Source organism: Tinamus guttatus, unplaced genomic scaffold (genome assembly GCF_059628265.1).
Source record: "Tinamus guttatus ecotype Peru unplaced genomic scaffold, ASM5962826v1 Tinamus_guttatus_pri_ptg000202l, whole genome shotgun sequence".
In the NCBI taxonomy this organism is placed as follows: Eukaryota; Metazoa; Chordata; class Aves; order Tinamiformes; family Tinamidae; genus Tinamus; species Tinamus guttatus.
This window is the reverse complement of record NW_028288736.1, coordinates 1387571-1402797: the sequence shown is the minus strand read 5'-3', so window position 1 is coordinate 1402797 and position 15227 is coordinate 1387571. Positions and strand designations below refer to the sequence as shown.

Genomic DNA, 15227 nt, shown 5'->3' with positions numbered 1-15227 from the left:
CCCCATGGACACCCACAGCATGCCAAAGACCAGGGGCCAGGTGCTCCAAGCACAAGATTTTCTCTATTGACAGATCTAGGTGGAAACAACAGGTATGCCAGCCAGATGGGCAGGAAGGGGAGGAACCTGAGAAGCACCAAGCCAACCAGGACATGCCAAGGACACCTGGAACAACAGTTACTGGTCCCCAGCAATGGCAGAGATCATGTGCTGTGCTGTAAAGAGAACTGTAGCCTCTACTTAGAGTTCTAAAATTTTTTTTTCTAAAACCCATTTCTGTGATCTGCAAACCCACAAAAGTTAATGGATTTCAGTGTAATGAAAAGTTCAGTGAAAGGGGAACTCACTGGTCAAACCTTTATTTAAGACTCTTTTTGCAGAAGAAAGTTAGTAAACATCAGTGAATGTCAGTTCATTACTCCACAAGTAATCTGAGGTGTAGAGTGAGGAGTGTTTCATAGAGCAACTGTGGAGCAGTCGCATCTACAGAGATGTATCAGCGCAGCCCTCAGTGGTAAAGTCAATGTAACTTTTGTTGAACCCTGCTGAGCGTTTCTGCGTGCCAGGTGTAAGGACATGGTTGATGGGCAGTGCTTAAATGGTACTTGCTCACATAGCTTGCTCTTTTTCCACACCTGTCCCCATTCCTGAAATATGCTACTTGCAAATGGGTCATGTACTTGCTTGCTACAACTCAGCAATTGGCAGAATGACACTTTGAATGCACAAGCAACTTCTGATTAAGGATCTCCAGATGTGGCATATGTTAGCACATACGTGATCCATAAATCCCTGTTTTCCTTTGTGTCAGTGCCTGTGTTGCACACTGAGGTGCTGTTTGTCTGAATTGAAGATCATTGGATTTTAGTCTTTGTGAAACCACGTCTTGAGTTTTATAGCAGTTTTACAGAGCACAAGAGACTGTAAGGCTATGAGTATTTGCTAGCTTGGGGTCTTGCAGGTAGCATCTTCTTTCCTTTAGGCAATGTTTGTACGTGCTCAGATGCAGCAGGTGCAGCACGCCCAGATTCAGGAGCCATGGCAGGATAGGCAGAGAGGACCCCGGGCTCAGCAATGGCCAGGCCAGAAGCAGGCCCTTTCCCAGAAATGTCTGATTTCTCAGTGTGCAGCGCACACTGCTGTTGGCATGGAGGTAAAACCACGCCAGGCCTCACAGAGCCAACAGCCCCAGCTCAACTGGGCAGCGTCATGGGCAGAAGCGGAGCCATGCTTGGGGCCCCTTCCTTACACTGTTTTCCAAGGGCAACTGTGCCGCAACATGTGTGGCAAGGTGGCTCCGCGCAGTCGGGTCAGGCCACACGTGGACCTGTGCTGAGTCCCCAGGGCTGGCTCCGTCACCTTGCAGCCCAGTGTCCGTCTGGGGTGACTGCATCCCGTGCCCTAGTCCCGCCGCTGCATTTGCTTCCTCTCTGCGTGCTTGGCTAAGAACCGCGTTCTAGAGGCCAGGCGGCCGGGTGCCAGCAGCCGCGGCGGCGCTAAGCAAGCGCTTCCCGCCTGCTCGGCCCCAGCGCGCAGCCAGGCGCGGAGAAGAGCCGCCCGGCTGCGGCCAACGCTCCGCGGCCGCGCCGCTGCCAGCGCGCGTGCTCCTGCGAGGCGGGAGGCCAACGGCCGCCCCAACGGCCGCCCCGCGTGACCGCCTCGCCCCGCCCCGCCCCGCCCCAACGGACGCCAGCGGGAGGAGCCGCCGCCGCCCGGGAGCGGGCGGCTCCGCTGGGCGCTGCAGGGAGGAAGCGCCATCGCCCCCCACCTTCGCTCCCTCCGTCCCTCCCTGCCTCCGCCGCGGGGTTCCCGGCAGCGGCCGCCCGCGACCATGGGCTCGGCGGCGGAGCTGCTGCCGCCGCCCGCCGAGTGCGAGTGCGACGCGGGGGCCGTGGCCGCCCGGCACCGGCGGCGCCCGGACGAGCAGGTCGGTGGCGGCAGCGCGGCGGCCGGGAGCCTTCTATATATATGTGCATTATATATATATATATGAATATATAAACGCGGCTTGCAGGCTGCGCGAGCAGTGAGGGGCCGGTCTGCGGGCTGGGCTTCCCCTTCACCGCGTCGGTGGGTTTGGGCGTCCCCGGGCTCCTGCAGCGGAGGGTGTCCCTGCGCCGCCACGAGTCTCAGCTTTGCCTCCTTCACTGCCTACGGCAGCGTGCTGCATCACTGAAGCAGAGAAGTCCATCCTTTCCTCTTTCGAGCTGCCCAGTTTGTTTGGGGTGTGCATCTTCATGGGCCATGGGGCGGGCTCTGGTCTCAGAGGAAAGGAGAGCAGCTGTGTCAGTGTCCCTGTCACTCACTGTAAAATGGGTCTCCACGCACGTGCCTTTCATGGCAGGGTTTGTCTTGTGGACACCTCTGTCTGTATGTTCAGTCTCTTAAGAGCCTTAAGGCATGGCTCTTAATGCCCATGGATTGATGTTTTGTTTATAAAAAAAACACTTTTCATACTCAGCACTTACGCATAGCAATCGATTTTGAGTGCCTGAGAACGCCTCAGTAAACAGGGTGGAGAGCTGTTGCAGTATATCTCAAGCTAACTTTCAGGCAGGCTGCTTTATCTGTGTTGAAGCTTTTATGCTGAAAACCTCTATAGGCTTGTAGGGGCTGGACTGGACCAGAAATGAATCTTTTCAGTCTTTTCATAACTAAAAATACATCTCATAGTACTTACCTGACTTTGAAGGTAGTAGAAAGATGCTTCCTCTGGGAGAAACTGGCCCTGGAGAATTCCCTCATTGCCCACTTAGGTAAGGCACTGTGGTTTTCACATCACTTCCTGTGGAAGAGTGGAGCAGGGCAGGTGTGCATATACGTGCCTCACTAAGGAGAAAGGCAGGATAAATTCAGAGAGGCAAAGCAGTTCTACTCTGTTTCCTTCTTTCCTTAATGCTTATGGAAGCCCTTGTGCAAGATACCATGGGACAGGAGTTGGAAGCACTCCCTGGTTCTGGCCGTTATCTTCCTTCCCTGGAACAGGAGGTCAAATTTTGCATCAGATAATCTGAGTCATTAATACCCTCAAGCTGGCTGCAACTCCTTGCTGCAGAAAGACCTCTCCAGAGGTTACCCCTGCTCTGTCGGAGTGACCAAGTGTGTTAGAGTGGTTGCAGGAGCAACACTGTCAGCTCTTCCAGCCCTTCTCAGGCAAAGGGATGGGTCATGGCCCTTTCTGATGAGTTGAGGCATAATATAGGCGAGGAGGAAGAAAGGTTGCTTTGTATTTGTTACAATATTTTAATATTATTGCTATGTTTTTTTCCCTGTGTATTGAGGTGCCAGTATTTGACTAGTAGTAGACTAGATATGGAAATTAGGAACATCATTTGCCTTAGGGACTGAAGCTGTGGGCAGAGTTACTGTAGAGATACCTGATGCAAACTCTAGCAGAAATTCCAAGATAAAGGAATATAGTTTGGGGGCAGTTTGGGTCATCAGGTCTAGTTATGTATTGCCCCTTTTTTAGTTTCATAAGTGCATTCAGATATTCCTTGAAATAATCAGTACTCTGCCCTCATGGAAGGGCTGCTGCAGAGTCTTAATGTCCCAAATTGCAGGAATCAAATTTCCAGACTAGGTTCTTAACCAGAATTAGTTGTAGTAGCCTAATGTTGTTACTATGTTTGCGGATGGTGTCGGACTGTTAACAGCTGGTCCTCAGCGTGTGTTTCATATTTCACGTTCTGTCTTGTAGTATTTGTGCGTACCACTTCACAGTGCTATGTGTGGTACAAAAGAAATTAGTCTGATGCTGCCCTGACAGTGGTATAAATCCACATTATTCTAGGCTGATTAAAGAAGTCAGCGTAAGAGGAAAGCCCTTTGGCTTTTTGAGAGCTTTTTTAAGGTGGAAATCTGAAGCTGATAAACTGGGGGCGGGGATGGAGTGTTTTTTGTTTTTTTTCCCTTCTTCTCCATCTTCTCCCAAATAGTCAGTGCAAGATCATATCTAGTGGCATAATGCTAAAATAATACCTTTATTGACTAATAGGACCTAAATAATAATATGTATGCCCTTTAATATTTCTTTAAATGAGGAGACTCTCTGGGAAATAAATCTATTTAAGAAATACTGGGGTGGTTTTTTTTGGCTTTAATATTTAATAGTAAGGCCAGCATGAAGGCCTGCTTAATGAAATTAGTGGCAAGTCTGTTTTTAAAAGGCTAAAGGGATATATCACTATGTCTAATATGTAGTGTATGGAACTTGTTGTGATAGGCTGTAGAGTTACTTATTTGAACGAGTAAAGCTGAAGGCCTTCTCGGGGATTTTGAAACCACGTTGTGCTGCAGTGAGCAGAGCCTGGTTGCTGAAGGTCCTAGCATTGTGGCTGACTAGTGATGTCCTTGGTGGGACATGGAGTTTACTCAGAGACATACATGATGTTCTTTCAGTGAATTCTCGGGTTAAAAAAAAATACTGGTCCATATCCATAAAAATGCCTCAGCAATGGCCTATGCGTTCCCTCTGTGAGACACTGCAGCCCACCTTTCGGCTCCCAGAGCTGGGCTACAAACAGAAACATGCAGATATGGGGAGGCACCAGCTGCCGGGGCAGGTCACATATCACTTTGCCCAGCACAGGAGTGCCCAGCTGCTGCTCTGCTGTGGGACTCTGCAGAACATCTGGTGAAATTTGAGGTGCCGGGAGATAAACTGTCCAGCAGGGCGTTCCCTGTGAGCTTGCTAAATTGTGGAAAACACAATAATAGGGTACTTCCTTACCCTTAACCCCCAAATCATGGAGTGTAGCATCAGAGCATTACTTTGTTTCTAAATGATTAAATGGTTGCAAGAGGGATTTCAGAAAAGTTTTTGCGGTTTGTTCATAATACAGTAAGTATGAGGTTAGGAAAAAATGTATGCATCTCCTTGGACACCAATTCTACGTGGTGGGCAAAATAAGCTTTCAGAGCAGGCAGCGCACAAGAATTATATTCTGTATTCTTAAAACAAAGTGAATGAGGCTAGTTAACATTACTGCAATTTTGTTCTCCATCAGTATAACAGCATACAGTGGTGTCTGATCTGCTAGAAGTATCTGAGAGGATATTTGTGGGGAAGGAAGGGGAGGAGTGATCTGCCCTGGTCACACCAGACTCTATAAGATTGTGGTTTTTGTTTTTAATCCTCAAACTGCTATGCAGGAGAAAGTACTTCCATGAAAATATTTTTTCTTATAGATAATTCTGTGCTGAAAGTTATTGTCTCTATAGGCGTCAGTGGGTTTTGCTCTTGCAGTCAGGGTTGAAACTCTGCCTAACTTGAAGGTGATGGCAAAATTCCAGGACTTTCCCCTTAAGTTCACTTAAGATAAGTAGAAGCCAAAGTGCTGTCAAGCAGCTAAGCTGAAATCATGGTTTTCTCCCAGAAAATGTCTAAATGGTGATTTACTATCCGATATGTGTATTTACAAGTAAATAAATAGCTTGGGCAATCACCTTTTTGTTAACTCAAGTTTGTAGTTCTTTGGGATCTTTTTATTTATTTTTTTAATTGTTTTGTATAGTATTTCACCTCGAGTTAGAGTATTTTACCATCTCATAGATGGAGTCAGAAGAGCTATCATAAGTATTTTCCGTATTTTCCATCGAGATCTTTTTAAGAGATGTAGATGCCTTAAGTAAAGGGCTTGAAGTTCTAAACTTCTTGAATACCATAATACAATATGTTGGTCAGAATGTATTTCTCCAACATGGAAAGACTGAACAAAATTATGCTCTGACTTCAACAAACTTGCACCATCCCTCCTATAAATGTTTCATTATTCACATTGCTGTAGGTCTGATGTTTACTGTGTTGCCTGGAGCTACGTGCTTTCAGTTACAAGATAGTAGAGGCCAAGAATGCTTTAAAGCAAACTTTATTTTCGGAGACTTCTGTGTCTAAGACTAGAAAACTATTTTGAATATGTTCTGCACTGAGATAATATGAAAATGGTAGATTTCTCCTGCTTGCAGTTGCTGAAATTTGTTTCCAAACTGAAAATACTAATATCTGACTGGGAAGGCTTTAAGCTCCTATTAGTTTAAGTCTGTCCTGTAGAGGTTGACAGCTATATAACAATACATGACCATAACTTTTTCTAAAAAGCATCACTGGGATTTCTGAGTCTTAAAGGGGAAAAATCCCCTCCAGAAATATGTGCAGCAGCTATAATAGAATTAGATAGCATCCTTTGCCTTAATAGTGCTAAGAACATTTCTGTAAAGGAAAAAGAAGTAGTCTTGAGACAGAACTGAATAGAAATTTCTTCTCCTTGAGAGAAAAAATAGCCACAGCTGGTTTTCAGCAAGCAAGTGGAGTAATACTACAGACTGTAAGGTGCACTGTAATATTTTGCATGAGTGAAAGTGCTGCTACTTCAAGCTGACAACTTTTACGAGAGGAATTTTGATAAAGCAAAAGCCCAAGGAAATTGTGTTGCAGGTATAATTGTGTCACCTTTAAGGAAAAGACTGATCAGAAATGACTCGAAGTCTCTGTAAACTTACAGCATGAATGGTTATAACCTTGCTGGGGAATAGTGGAAGTGTTTTGTGTAGGTGAAGGCAGAGCGCAGAGACTGTGGCTTTTCCCTCAGGACAACCTCCACCCGCACAACCCCCGCCCCTTAACGCCTCTCCGCCTTTCCGTCCACGGTGCTTAACGCTGCATGCAGTGTTAGTGGAGGAAATTACTCATCCTTGCCCCCCTGTGTTTTGATATAGGCTAAGTTTAATATTCTCATTTCTTTCTATACTGGGACTGAAATAGAGGTCAACGACTAAGGACTGTGCATCTCTGTCTTTGATCCGTTCTGCATGTAGAAAAGTTCAGTGTCTGGAAAAGCCTTTCCATCTCCTTCCTGAGTTTTTCCCCTAAAACAAAATTGTTTCTGACATTTCAAAGTTTGTTGCAGCAACTGTTGATCCTGAACTTCAGTTGTCATAAAAGCTGAATATAGCTAATACGTAGCAGTTGCTTTTCTTATGTTGTTGCTGGTTTCTATAGAAACATCTTGTGTCTATTTTGTAAGCAGTAGCTAACTTTCGCTGTGAATATTAACTCAGTCTTTATTTTGCATTTTCATGAAAATTCCCCATTTAACTTTAAGAGTATGACTTTAGGATTTGCAAGTAGTCATGATGTTAACAATTTTCTGTTTTCTATGTGCTTTTATTCCAGGTAGAGAAGTGAAACCTGATTTTTTTTTTCCCTCTTTTCCAGGAATGATCTGAATTTTTCCCCTCCAAATTTCAGTCATAAGTCTTCTAATATTTAAATATCAGATAAAGCTTAGTCTAGAGAAATTAACCCAGTCGGTTATCTGCAGGCAGTTTATATGAAACGTATTGACTTAATGTTCCTTTGGCAGAGTATCAAGATCTTTTACCATGTACAGTTACAAGGTCAAATACTAATCATTACTCTCATGCTAGCAGATCATGCAAAGCGATACTCCTGTCTTCCTCATAGATTAGAAGAGGAAGAAAATGAGGAAAAATTCCAGTGCAGTTGCTTGCCCCTCTTGGGCAAAGTTGCCCTGTAAGGAGATAAGAGTGCTGCTCGCCAAAAGAGCCGCCGGTAGGAACTTGCTGCGCGTGCCAGAGGCAGCCTGTGGCCGTGCAGCAGTTTGGCTGTAGCCAGTCGGGGTGTCCGCTGCCCCAGTCGGTTGTTGCTGTCAGACACACGTGGTGGCTTGTTCGCTAGTAGGTATCCCTGCCTGCCTGCTGAGCTCGGTGGAATCGGCCTCTTGTTCTGGAGAGGAGGGGACTTGCAGTTGCTTCAGTCACAGGCTCAACCAGCTGCTATCTCCTCTCCCATATTCAGCTCTTCTCATAAGTCTGCACTTACATGCACCCAGTTTTACTTTGTCCTCTAAAAAGAAAGAACTTTCTCTGGCTGTCTTTCTGGAACATTAATGTTCTGGCTTTCAAAAATACTTAAATAATTTTCAGTAACATGATGCTGCTGTCTCATCTAAGGGGCTTTTTGACATTTAAGTATGTGTGCCTTCAGCTACCAGAAAAAGCACCTGTTCCCTGGTATAAAAATAATCCTGAGTGGAGTAAAATAGGTTGTGAGGAGTAAATACTGTAAAGGAAACTTCTACTTAAGAGAAATGTGTGGGGGTGTGTATATGTGATAACCTAGCATTTCTTGATAGCCATTTTTAATGCCTTACCTAGCTATCTTTAAACACGTTTGTTATCAAACTAAAAAAGGGGTTCTTTTTAATTTGGAACTAATTCTCAAAAATATGTTTTAAAAACAAAAATAAACTGTAAATGTGACCAAGTCTAATCTAAGGAATGTCAGGAACAATTTAGAGACGCTGTTGCTTTTCTGCATTTGAGGTGAACTTTCTTCATGGATACTGTTTTCCTGCCTCCTCCTTTCTCTTTCTTTTCCTCCTGCTAGTCCTTTAGCATTCTTGCCTAAATTTGAAATTACAAACTTTTAAATCAACACATCAGAGCAGGGTTGTATTTTCGCAGTCTGTCAGACTTCGTCCACGCCTGTTGCTGGAAGTCAGGTTTGTGCAGTGCCCGTTCGGACAGTTGGGGCACAAAAAGAGGATTCAGCACGATTGTGCTTCCTTTTGCTGCTGGTGTCAGGTTAGGTGCGGTCTGGGATTTTTTTAAGGTGTTTGAGCAGCAGAAAGGACTGTCAGATTTCTTCAGTCATTAACTAGAAAGGAAGAGGAATGTATTTGATTTGTTCGAAATGATCTCGTACCTTAAGCGCAGTTAGGGGTTTTTTTTAATAATAAAAAAATGAAACATCCTCAGTTTTTAGGCAGAACAGATTCCTTAAGCTCATCCGCTGTCCTTCTACAGAACTCAGGCTATTAAATTTCATCCACTTGCTTCACTTGCATCAATTACAATTTTCTCTACACACCAAAAAGGAAGGAAAAATCCTCAATGTCCTTTCTCAGCGTGGAAAACTTCAGACCAAGCTGCTGCTTCAGCAAACTGAATACTTGTAAACCAAGATTGTAATTAAAACTGAGAAATGTTAGAGTCGCTGCAGACCCACCTAAATTGTGGTCCTCTGGCCGATTTGCCCAGCCCTCGCTGTCTCCGGGTGGCCATGCAGTGTTGTGCCCAGCATGGGGACATGCACAGAGGACGGCTGATGAGCGAGGCTGCCTCCCCCCAGAGAGTTCCCCCTCCTCTGGGAGCTGTTTGGTGTCCCCTGCAGATTATGAGGGGGAAACCAAGTGCCTTCAACACTAGGAAGACCAGAGGCCCAGGCGTGGGTATGTTATGTGCTTAGGTGATACAAGCAGGTGTCAGCCTTGCAGCCAGTGCTGTCCATCTGGTAGCAAAAACAGAACATGAAACATGCAAAAAGAAAGTGTGAATCGTTTAAAGTTGGTTCCTTGTGGAAGGGATTGTGTTCTCACAGGAACTAATACTTTCCCGTTTGGCTGAAACGCTGCTAGTGTGAAAGGACAAGCTTCAAAAAGTCCCTGCTCTTGGGCTGAGGTGGAACGACATCTGCTCACCGCATGGAAGCACAGGGTTGTCATGTGCTTTCCTGAAAGTGGATGGTAGTGAATTTCAGTGAAAGTGGTGGAAGTTTGCCATAAGCAAAGGCAGTGGTCAGAGTATATGTAATTTTCTGTGTTATGCTGATGACAAACATAACTGCTAACACTACAGCCGAATGTTCTTTGGATTCAGTAGGTTGAGATAACTTTCCTGTTGTTTTACTAGGGAAAAAAAATAATTAAAAGGGAGATTTTTTTTTTTCCAAAAGTGCATTAGTAGGAGCATAAAGTGGATCGAAAGTTGCTAGTATCTCCCCAGTGTGTTCCTCAGAGACTTTCCCTGGTTTTAGGAAATAAATATACCTGTTTCTTTTGTATTACTCTGCTGTGGTGAGGGAAATGGCAATAATTCTCTGTAAACACTTGGCCTTTGACTGGGGAAATCTTGGTTACAAAGTTTCTGTAGGAAAGTTTTCTGAGGTTGGGATCTTCACCTTCTCTGACTCTGTCAATATGTAGTGGGAGGCAGCACATGACAGCTTTACTGCTGAAAAACATTTTTATAACAGCAAACATTTAAAAGATCACTGGACACAGTGTTTTAGAGGGACCTGCTCTGGGTATTTCGATAGGCCTTTGAAGGGCATCACTTGTGCACCACGCTATATAAAAGATGACAGATATTTTCCCCATTTTGTTCTGTATGATAACTCTTAATTTTAATTTTAAATAATTAACTCAAAAATACCAAATATGAAATATTAAAAGGGAGGAGAGGATTATTGCACTATCAATTTGAGAGCATTAAAGGAATATAAAATTAAGGGGAATTGAGGAGTAGTGTACAGTGGTTGCGAGTTTGAAATAATACTGAGTAGAAAAACCATGTCGGTGTAATTTGTTTTAAGGGAGTAGGTGATTACATCTAAAATTAAACTACTGTAAGGAGTAATTCAATTGGATAACACTTACCTAAAGAACAAATGCAGTCAATGTTTCTAATGCATTATGTTCATTTTCATTCAAACAGGAAAGCCCCGTTTCCTTCTCTGTCAGGAATAATCTGTGTGTGTGTGTTCAGGGAGGGTCTCTACCAGCAGCAGGAAGGAAGGCAGAGAAGCTGGGAGGTCAGAACTGCTCTTCTCTTTCCAGGAAGCCTGTTAGACCTTCATCCAAGTGTGTCTCCCAGATGCCCTTCTGTTTCTCCCTGCCTCTCTGGATTCCTTCATCTCTTCTGTCTTTCAAACAGTGAGGAAAGGCAAACAAGTTGCTGAGGATAAAATAAACCTCTGCTCTGTCCCCTCCTGCCTTTGGGCACAGAGAAGGTGACCGTGTCCATGGTGCAGCACTTAATGGCTACCAGGAGACCGGCGAGCCATGAGACGGCCTTGAAATCAGGCATGTGTGGTGGCTATTGCAGATAAAGAAATTCCTTCCACTCCCTCCTTATACAGAAAATGTTATGTAAAGTAAGTTATGAAACAGAGAGTGGGTAGTTGGTTTTTAAAACAAGAAACAACTTCGAAACAGATTTTTTTTTTTTTTTTGCTTTTATGTGGGGAAGCTTTGTTTTATTGCAGTGGAGAGAGGGTCTAGTCAGAATAGATTTGACACTACATGAGTTGTTTTTTTTCTTCAATCTTTTCCTGTTGTACCTGTGTCTTTATAGTGTCAGTATGATTTAGCAATATTTAGCATAAAAATACCCATACGGAAATTGAGAATCAATTAGGAACTTTATATTCACCGAAGACAGCCACTTTCTAAAACTGTTTAGAAAAGTTATTTGGGGAAAAAGGAAATCTGTCATTTTGAGGCTATGACTTGTCAGATCGGTGTTACTGTACAGAGCATATCTGTATAACTTCATGCTATTTTACTATTTCTCTGAAAATTAACAAGAGGACTTTCAGCAGCAATGTTCACATTTACTTAATTTTTCTTTAGCAATTTGGGTACTCTTGGGGTTTGCCCTAATAATTCTATTTTCATTCCATCTCTAAAGAAAAGTATTTGTCCAGCGTGTGAAATGATTCCCCTGTAGTAAAGAAAAATATGCTATCCGTGTTTTACAGCTGATCATCTGTTTCTAGTTTCACTTGTTTTTGCTGGGTTGCTTGGAGCAAGGCAGATTCAGTCTGACTTAATTGAAGTAGCCTTTGAAATCTTGAGAATTTCCATGGCCATTCTGAGTTCTTGTAAACTCTGTAAAAATTATTTGGAAAAATAACTGGCACTTGTGTTGTCTTTAACCACACACTTTTCAGTTCCTTTGTCCAGAAGCTGTGCTTGGTGTGATTGCTTTAGGGATTCGTGAATCGACCTTGTTTGAGAAGAGGAGAGGGAGGTAAAGTCTGACTTCCAAAAAGAAAAAACACTAACAGTGGAATTTACACAGTGTCCTGCCTAGCAGAATATCAGCAGTTTCTTTTAAGCTGTTGGCTCGTCAAAGTGAAACGAGGTAGTAAGAAAATGCTGAGCCCCACAGTGGTCCTGAGTGAGCAGTGCTCGCTCCCAATGTGGGCACCACTGAGTCCCGGTGAGCTGGAGGCCATGCTCGTAGGCCTCTCTGTTCTTTTTCCCCAGGCCCCGCACTTCCTTCTCTGAGGAGGCTGTTGCAGGTTGCTGAGTACTATTAACAATCCGGATGCAAAGAGGGGCTTGGGGGATCATTTGCGGGATAGTTTTTGCTTTTCCCCATCACAGTTGCGCTGGCCGCTAGCTCAAGGCTGCCACTGCTTCTCTAGAAACACAGCGGTTGCGCCTGTGTGTGTTGTGTGTTTCTCTCAGCCGGGCTCTCCCTGCAGCTGCTTGGTGAATGCTGCACAGTGGCCTTCCCCCTGGGCTCATGGGCATGTGCTCCCTGCAGTCTCCAAGTGCAGGAAGCAAATACACTTCATTCCTCTTCCCAGCATAGCCTTTCTCTTTTCCCTAATGGCTGTGATCAGCAAGCCACTTAGGCTAATAGTAGGGCCCTTCTCCTCTGTTTGCCTCCTTGCTCTTAGCAGAGGAATTCAAGTTCCTGTAACAGCATTTTATTCCCAGAAGCAACACCCTGCCCTTTGGCACCTGCAGTGGCTTGCCAAAGGGGCGCTGCATTTCTTGAAGGGGCTAATCCTGAAATGCTGAAATTAAAGAGAAATTACTAGTGATTTAAATTATGAGCAGAATTAAAATGATGAATAATGGAGTTTCATATCCATAAAGGGGGAGAAAGGCCTATGTATGAGAAGCAAGCTGAAGAGAGAAAAGGAGGGTTGCTGTTACTATACTGAATTAAATATTGACGACTATACTGAATTAAATATTGACGTTTTCAATGTTTAGACTCTTCTGTGGAACTGCATAATAACAGATACAATTATGTAGGCTTCTTGCACTCCTCCCGTTCTGGAATTCATGACTGAATTTTAAAACTGAATCCGTATGAATTAACAAATAAGAGAAATACGTTACCCAAGTGCACACAACTGAAAGGCAGCTTTTTTTTTTTTTTTTTTTCCCAATAGCAGCTGTGGCGCTTTGTGAACCTTTGTTCAGCTTAGAAGGTTCTGCATCCCGGCCTGTGAGTTCGACTTAGGAAGCGTTGCCTGCCTGCGGCAGCTCCTACAAGCTGCTTTTTACCTGGGTTGAGAATTCACTTTTACTCTTTTATGCCCTCAAACGGAGAGCACATAGTGGTGCTGGTATGCTGCAGACTGCTGTGCAACCACAGGAAGCACAATGACTTTCTCCTTCAAAGATGTAATCAAAGATATGTTTTTGTTTTGAATCCAGAGCAACACTAATTGCAGGTGAAGTTTACAGAGAGTTTGGTGGGGCCATTGGTCAGTTGAGTGGGATATTGATGAGTAGCTGCTGCTAGTGTTCTTGATGATCTCTGTGGAAGGACTGGTGAACTTAAAATCATCGCCCTGAAAGGGTGCTTGCCTCGTCATACCCAAGCACAAATTAATGTGGTTTTTTGCAAAGAAGCTCAGGAACTTTGAGAAAAGAGAGTTGTAATTTTAAGGTCTAATGTGGTTATATGTGTCAAAATAGTAACCATGACCTGCCTTATTTCTTTCTCTCCACCTCGTTTCTTCATGACACCACTTGGCGCCTTGTTGTCCTCGGCACTGTTTCCTTTGCATGACTTGTGTTGCTTTCTGCTCCGTGTCGGGATGGATGTTCTCCCTCTACCCAAGCCTAATTCTGTGCCCCTGTTCCAGTGGCGATAGGATCCCTTTTGGTTTCCTGTGCTTTAGTGGCAACTACCAAGTAGTTTATGCTGACTTGTTGTTTACAGTTCTTGAAGTTCTGAAGAGACTCGGGAACCACAGTTCCTGAGCTATTTATAACAAATCTACTTCAGTCAAATCCTCTCTCTGAAAACACACATGTGTAATGTCATTGTAGTTGCCCTGGGGAATTGCTAGTATTTATGCTGGGCTGGTGGGTATGAAATAGGGCCTGTGGCAGAGCTTTGCTGGGATATTAAGAGAGGAGACAAAAATATTGCCTGCGCTTAGTAAAATTGCGGATATCCCAAGTACAGGCAAGGAAGCTTCATCCTTAGTGTGATGAGCAAGGCACCAGCTGCATAACGTTTTCAAATTCTGGACTAAATAGCTTCATTGCGTGTGTGTTTTATTTTGTGCATTAACATAGAAACAGCTGAGACATCTTCACATGAATCATGTTAAGAAGAACTGATGTGTCCAATTTTGTTTTCTGCTTGCAGGTCCAGCATGAACAAAGAAACCACGCTACAGAACCTGTAATAGATGATTATAAAAAGATGGGGACTCTCTTTGGCGAATTAAACAAAAGCCTCATCAGAATCGGCTTCACGAGGATGTATTTTGGAGAACGGATAGTAGAACCTGTAATAATCATGTTCTTCTGGGTTATGCTCTGGTTTCTCGGCTTGCAAGCTCTTGGACTAGTTGCAGTTCTGTGCCTTGTCATTATTTATGTGCAGCAGTAACATTTTATAGATGATGCCTGTTGGAGCAGGTGTTACAATGCCATCACGGTTTCAGTAGGTTTATATTTTACTTAAATGGGTGCTTTGAATGCTTCACACTGTAGCTTGCTAAACTGTCAAGATTTGGGGCGAGGGGGCTAAAATTATGCCTTTTAGGCAAAGGCCTGCTATATCTTGCAAGGGAAGAAAGCACTTGCAACACAGTGCTGTCCAAAGTAATGTGCTGTTTCCTGCACCCTTGGGGGCTTAGTCCAAGGATTGTCTTATTTTTTTTTTTCCCCTCTCTGAATGTTCTCGTTTTGTACAGTGAAAACACTCTGTCTGATTTAAAGTGGACACTTGGTAGCAGAATCCTTGCTTATTGCTGAGGCTTTTTGCGAGCTGTTTGTGAGCCGAATCTGCTTACATTGCTAGCACATTGCTGAAAAATTACATCTACACTTAGAGGTTTGCTAACTCAGCTACAGCAGCAAATGCCTTGTAAGGTGGATGCAGTTTCATAACTTGGAAGCATCTTTGGTTAATATAGTTTATAGTAAGCTTTCCTCCAGGGAACAGGCTGTGCCAGAAAACTGCTTTTATCCTGGGATTAATGACTTTACCCAAGGTTTCTGTTGTTGCTTAGGGCCAAGGAGGAATCGCAGCCCCAGCCTGGGTTGGCCAAATGGTCAAGCATAGGTCTGTCTGGTTTGTGAATGTGTACTTGACTCCTGCTGCTGTTTATTTTTTCTTGCTATTCCTTCCCCCTCCTTTTAAAGATAAATATTTGG

General features: G+C 44.0%; 1 protein-coding gene across 1 annotated transcript; it reads left to right on the top strand.

Moving 5' to 3' along the window:
* Positions 1 to 1831: 1831 nt before the first annotated feature.
* On the top strand, positions 1832 to 14589 carry FAM241A (family with sequence similarity 241 member A). The gene is made up of 2 exons (XM_088524034.1): positions 1832 to 1927; positions 14212 to 14589. Exons 1-2 carry the CDS (start codon positions 1832 to 1834, stop codon positions 14455 to 14457), a joined length of 342 nt encoding a protein of 113 aa, XP_088380160.1. The 3' UTR covers positions 14458 to 14589.
* Positions 14590 to 15227: the final 638 nt, after the last annotated feature.